General features: G+C 34.6%; 1 protein-coding gene across 1 annotated transcript; it reads left to right on the top strand.

The window, feature by feature from the left end:
• Positions 1–4,751: 4,751 nt before the first annotated feature.
• On the top strand, positions 4,752–6,699 carry LOC129915542 (kelch-like protein 4). The gene is made up of 2 exons (XM_055995134.1): positions 4,752–4,837; positions 4,902–6,699. Exon 2 carries the CDS (start codon positions 4,911–4,913, stop codon positions 6,591–6,593), a length of 1,683 nt encoding a protein of 560 aa, XP_055851109.1. The 5' UTR covers positions 4,752–4,837; positions 4,902–4,910; the 3' UTR covers positions 6,594–6,699.
• Positions 6,700–7,047: the final 348 nt, after the last annotated feature.

The raw sequence follows: 7,047 nt of genomic DNA, 5'->3' as shown, positions 1-7,047 counted from the left end.
TCGAAGTAGTCCAATAAATGAAGCTAAAAAAAAGGGGGTTACCCTACAAAAGGTCCGGTAGTTCTAAATATTTGATATGTTGTTAGGTATGGTTAGTAGATAGAAAAACCAGATTTCCACAACCACGCCCCCTCCGCCCCCTTCAGCATCACCGAAAAACCATAGAAATCTGGCACTTTTTTCACTTTTATGTCCATAACTTTCTTCTGGTGCATTTTATTGAAAAAAAGTTGTTGGTAGACTTGCAGAAAACATAATTTTCTACAAAAATGACCTTGAAAGTATTTTTATACAACCAAAAACAACGAAGTTATGAAGCTTCCAAAAACATGTAAAATTTCGGATTTTGCAATATTTTCAGTTTCTTGTCACTTAACAGTGCTATAACTCTTTAACAATTGACTTTTACGCAAAAGTCTTCATAATCAATCTTATAGACAATTTAATTACCTAAAATAAAATGTAAACCACTTTAATTTTGTGAATCAAATAACCGAGTTAGGGCTAAAATAGTAAAAAAGTATTTTTGATAGTTTTCGAAAATTTTTAAACTATCCATTAAATGAAGGATTTCTATCCCACAAAAAGTCGGGTGGTTCTTATTCTATATTTAATCAGGGTTTGATGGTAGATTGAAAAAAAAAATTCATAGCCACGCCCCCTCCGCCCTCTTAACCATACTCAAAAAACCAATTCTGCATTTTTTCAGTTTTATGAAGTTTCAAACATGAGTTGATGAGTTAACAAGTACGATCGAAGGAGGTTCAGCCTTATTTCTATATACAATAGGGTGCTCCTTATTAACAAAAAATTGGGGACGCCCCCTAGAATGGTTCCAAATCAGGAAAAATAAGTCCTAATTTTTTCAAATTTGTATTCCTAACCCTTCCTGACCATATTTAATTAAGAAGTTTATATCAAAAATCCGCCATTTACCCAACACTGGACACAGAATATCGCCCCTGCTATAGTAACTTCTTATCAATATAGGGCCAGGAAGGGTCAGAGATACAAATTTGAAAAAAAAATATGGTTTTTTTTCTCGATTTGGAACCAATCGAGGGGGCGTCGCACTCAATTTTCGAAAAAGTGTAAAATAAGGACCACCCTAATATACAACTATCAATCGATAGTTGATACAAATTTTATTTTAATATCTTATTACTTAATTAAAAAAAGTTTTGAAAGCAGATAATGGTCCTAGTCGTTATACAGAAATCTAATTACAAAATGCCAGTTGACCAGTTTTCCTATAATTTGGTTTAAAAATCCCAAATTTCAGTATTTATCAAAAATCGATAGACAGTTGTAAATCACAATACGATTGATTATAAAATTGATAATAGCACAGTCAAATCCTGTTTTCCTAAGAAGTATGGAGAAGGTTAAAAGGTTGAGAGTAGTCAAAGCAGCACAGTTTTGGAAGTCATTCGGTCTAATACAGATGAGTACCCATCCTCTATTTTTTGAAACTGTAATACTGAAGAATAAGAGTGGCCTTTTGGATAAATGGAAAAGGAAATGTTTGGCCTTATCCCATGCTGTTATAGCTGCTGCTCGTCCCCGATCCTTCCTTTCCCCCCTTCCTAAGCTTCTCATTGATATGATTAAATCCCTTGGCTTTTCATCAAGTCACCACGAGGCGCAGCTACTTGAAGTTTCTACTATCATGCAACCACAACCACCCCAGTTGCGCCAGAATTAGTATCTAAAGCAGGTACCATAGAGCTTCAAAGATTTTTGAGGAAGACATCGACTTACTATACCTAGGGCCGATAACGTTAAGTTAAGGACCCAAATGCCAGAGTTCAGAAAGTATCGGAGGCGGAAGAACATATCTTGTTTATATTATATGGAGAGGACAGTGGTCAATCTCTAAGCTCTCTTCGATATTTCAAATTTATGAGTAGTTCAACAAAACTTAATTTGTGCAAACTACCGCCTACAACAGATGCAGCACACTTTCATTTCTTCCGGACTTATCACCAGATCATGGCGTGGATGGGTATTGAGAAAAATCTTCTGGAATGGGGCTGGACGAGAGGATGCCACGTATTGCAATCCATTAAAACTGTGCAAGATCCTGCTCCCCAAAAATTGATGAAAGCTGTGTCATGCAAATACCTATGTGCCTATATGCATGGGAGCTGGCAGATGCAGGAAAGAGGGACTTTAATGTTCACATTCTGTAAGTTTTGCTGTGGACAATCCTGTCAAAATCGTCCACATGAATTTTTTATGAAGACGACGACGAAGAAGATCAGATATCATCGATCAATTTGAAGAAAAATTCAACGAAGCCAAATTTTCTCATAATTCACCATCTTCAACTCCACCTATTACTCCTATATTTCCCCACCTGCTACCCCTGCCCCTCATAACATAATTCTTTTACCTTCGTCCACTCATAGCCAACCGCTTTATAAGCGCATGAGATATTAAACTAGGTTTTTATCAAAAGATAAAAGTTGTATTCATGAAAATGAATTCCCTACAAAAGGATTTTTTGCTAAAAATTAAAAATTAGGAAATTATAGCGCTGTAAACAGGTAAGAAACTGAAAAAAAAAGAAAATAAAAATAAATAAAATCGGAAAATGTAACTTTTTTGAAAAATTCTTAGTTTGGTGGATATTGGATGTGCAAGTTGTATAAAATTTTGTGTTCTACAATTATGCACATTAATTTTTCACATTTAAATGACCAGAAGGAAGCTTCGGGCATAAGACTGAAAAAATTCAGAATTGGTTTTTGGAGTATGGTTGAGGGGGTGGAGGGGCGTGGCTATGAATTTTTTTTTCAATCTACCATTAAAACCTGATTAAATATAGAATAAGAACCACCCAACTTTTTGTGGGATACAAATCCTTCATTTAATGGATAGTTAAAAAAATTTCGAAAACTAACAAAAATACTTTTTTACTATTTTAGCCCTAACTCGGTTATTTGATTCACAAAATCAAAGTGGTTTACATTTTATTTTAGGTAATTAAATTGTCTATAAGATTGATTATGAAGACTTTTGCGTAAAAGTCAATTGTTAAAGAGTTATAGCACTGTTAAGTGACAAGAAACTGAAAATATTGAAAATCCGAAATTTTACATGTTTTTGGAAGCTTCATTACTTCGTTGTTTTTGGTTGTATAAAAATACTACCAAGGTCATTTTTGTAGGAAATTATGTTTTCTGCAAGTCTACCAACAACTTTTTTTCAATAAAATGCACCAGAAGAAAGTTATGGACATAAAAGTGAAAAAAGTGCCAGATTTCTATGGTTTTTCGGTGATGCTGAAGGGGGCGGAGGGGGCGTGGTTGTGGAAATTTGGTTTTTCTATCTACTAACCATACCTAACAACATATCAAAAATTTAGAACTACCGGACCTTTTGTAGGGTAAAACTCCTTTATTTACTGGACTAAAGGTATTCCAACGAATTGCTGGAATTTATATTTTTTTCAAATAACTGACAACAACCTTCAATCAATGTTTTTATTTTCAAAAACAATGCAGTTTTCAAGAGTCCATCAATATTTCCGAGACTCAATTCAATTGAACCCGTGTACATAAAATCTATTATCAATTTCAAATTAAAAGCCTCGATCTCTTTGAGTTTCAATGAATTTGCCTGCAAAGCAGGTTGAACTCCTCGAAACTTTCCCAAGAAATACTCACTAAATGCACACAGAACTACTCTATGAGCTTGGATATTTGGGCACAACAGTGTGTAGCCACCGCATGTGATTTTTCAATCGATTGAAAAATCACTGTGTAGCCAGGCTTTTTTTTAATACAAATAGCGTTACCGCTACCCGCACCGCTACCGCATACCTTCCGGTGTGGCCAAGCCTTAAGGCTTGGAGGTATGCGGTAGAGGTACGGGTAGCGGTAACGATATTTGTATGAAAAAAATTCCACATCTGAACGTTGATATGTCAGTTTGGAATTTTTTTCATACAAGTACCGTTACCTCTACCCGTACCGCTACCGCATACCCTCCGGTGTGGCCAAGCCTTTAAGGCTTGGCCACACCGGAAGGTATGCGGTAGCGGTACGGGTAGCGGTAACGCTATTTGTATTAAAAAAGTGCCTGGCTACACAGTGATTTTTCAATCGATTGAAAAATCACATGCGGTGGCTACACACTGTTGTGCCCAATCACGTTCCACTTTTACATTTTCTAGGAACAAACGTCAAAACGAGGAACAATTTAGCAATGGAACTGTACTACCCTCAGAAAATTAAATTCTCTTCGTGAGCATCTTCCCCTTCACTCTGCATCCCTCTTGCCAGCAAACTCACTGCTTAGGCTATTGAAAAATCACCGTGTAGCCAGGCACAAAAGTTCCACATCTGAACGTTGATGTTTTTTCATACAAGTACCACAAAATCACTGTGTAGCCAGGCACTTTTTTAATACAAACATTGACTTAATATATATGGACTGCTAGAAGCATATTCAGGTTGGTTCCAATTTTTTCTTCGCGATACTAGCGCCCTAAAAAAAAGAAAGAACTAGAATCATTTTTTTTTTCAATTTTTGTATGGAAAAGTCAAACGACTAGCAGTCCATATATAGTAGGTCAATGAATACAAATATCGTTACCGCTACCGCATACCTTCCGGTGTGGCCAAACCTTAAGTCATTTTCTATTTTTATTTCTCAAATGAACCACTAGTTAATAAAACAGCGCTGATTCGTTTGAAAGATTTTATTTTCCTCTGTAAACAAAATACAAAACCCAAATAAACAAGAACAACTGTTGCATTTTTTTGTTTTTCCTTGAACCGCTAGCATTTTCTTTCGTAAATTTAATTCGTTAACAAAAAGATATCGCCAAGTAAATAAATTAAATTGTTTGTCATTTAAAGGTTTTTAAACAAAGTGACTTTATTTGATTTCAGAGAAATAGAATGACATCCTCAAATCCACCACAAGACAAGATGATCTACAAATGTCCTAAACAAGCTGCAATTGTTTCTGAAAAACTCTTGAGTTTCTATAAAGAAAATGAATTATTTGACACGGTTCTGATTGTTGGAAGTAATTGCATAAATATCCAAGCTCATAGAGTAGTTCTGTGTGCATTTAGTGAGTATTTCTTGGAAAAGTTTCGAGGCGGTCAAAATGCTTTGCAGACAAGTACATTGCAACTCAAAGAGATCGAGGCATCTAATTTGAAATTGATAATAGATTTTATGTACACGGGTTTAATTGAATTGAGACTCGCAAATATTGATGGACTCTTGAAAACTGCATTGTTTTTGAAAATTAAAACATTGATTGAAGGTTGTTACGAGTTAATTGGACAAAATATCAATTCCAGCAATTCGTTGACCTTCCTTCGATTAGCAAATGAACTGAGTTTATCCTCACTGAAAGCCAAGTCGCTGGAATGTATTTACACTCATTTCGAGAAAATTTCAAAGGCAAACGAATTTCTGTTACTGAATAAAGATGAATTGAAGAATTTACTTTTTAATGACAATCCTCATAACGATTTTCAAGAGGTTGTCTTTTTGTCCATGGTGGACTGGATAAATTATGACAAACTAAATCGAGCTCACTTTGCCTTTGAGCTCCTTTCAATGATTCGTTTTCGAGCTCTTTCACCCAAGTTTATTTTGGAAAATAGAAAGTCGGTTTGTAAAACTGTGGAAGACTACGAACTGATTTGCAGTTGGCTCCAATGGCATTTGTCGCCTGATACACGTTCAAATTTACAACCAAATCGCCCTTTGATTCCAAGAAAAAAGACTGACAAACTTGCAGTAATAGGACACCAGAATGGCCGCGAAATTTGTTTTCAAACTTTTAATTCCAAAGAAAATACATGGTCCATGGAAATGAAAAAACTTTCACCGTCGATACGATCAAATTCTTCTACAATTGTGATTGATAATAAACTGCTTGAAGTTGGAGGATACCTCAATGGTAGTATGACTAATAGAATACAATGTTTAGACATGGGCACAATAGATTGGGTGGATTTTCCACCAATGAATACACCTCGAATGGATTGTCAGTTAGCAAATTTAAATAGATATTTATGCGTTTTTGGTCTGAATACCAATTTTGTGCCATCTATGGAAATTTATAATTTTTCCTCATGCAAATGGAATCGTTTACAACCAATGGGTAAACTTAGTAAATATAGCAGAATAACCGCCCTCAATGGGAGGTTATACATTCTCGATTTTGAAAATGGATTTTTGCAAGTTTATGATATCTCTTCAAATAAATGGACTTCCAAAGCTGTTGGAAAATCTTCACTCCGCAATTTTGGATTTGCTGGAACTGAAAGGTTTTTGTATGTCATTGGTGGGAATGAAAATGGAGAATATATGAAAACGGTTAAACGATACGATTTATCTAATAATTCCTGGTGTGAATTGGCATCCTTATCAAGAGGTCTCGAGCACCCAACCACAAAAGTTTTTGGAAATAAAATTATGATTTGCGATGGATGTAATGTTGAAGAGTATAATATTGATATCGATAAATGGAATACATTGAGTTGTTTACCAGAAGAAGTTAAATCGATAAGTGTATCTATATCTAACACTGTTTTTAATTACATAATTAGTTGCTACTAATACCTACTCAACTTTTTTTTTCTTATTATTATTATTATACCTAACTTATTATTTTATGTCTGTATTATTAAAAAAAAAAAAAGAAAAAATGTTTTGTTACGGCAGAAAAATGTGTTGAGAATAATATTCAATTTAAATGATTTGTTTTCATTAACTGCCCTTTCGTCATTAAATATTTTATATGAACTATGAACAGTTTCGTCTTGTTATTTTTCCAGTTGAAGAATTCTTGACAGAATGATAGGAAACAACATCTGGCTTTTGTAGGTGTTGCCGTTGTGTTCAAATATTGTTTTTTGTGTCTATATTTTTGAAGTCAGTTTGCAAGAAAATTATTTCTATCAGTTGGAAAATTGTTTCTCACTCCTATATAATCTTTTTTCCTTTAATAATGTACCTATGAAAACACGGACAACGCTGAAATCAAACGGAGAATTACACTTGCCAACCGCTG

Source organism: Episyrphus balteatus, chromosome 1 (assembly GCF_945859705.1).
Source record: "Episyrphus balteatus chromosome 1, idEpiBalt1.1, whole genome shotgun sequence".
Taxonomy (NCBI): domain Eukaryota; kingdom Metazoa; phylum Arthropoda; class Insecta; order Diptera; family Syrphidae; genus Episyrphus; species Episyrphus balteatus.
This window is presented reverse-complemented; position numbering and strand designations above follow the sequence as displayed.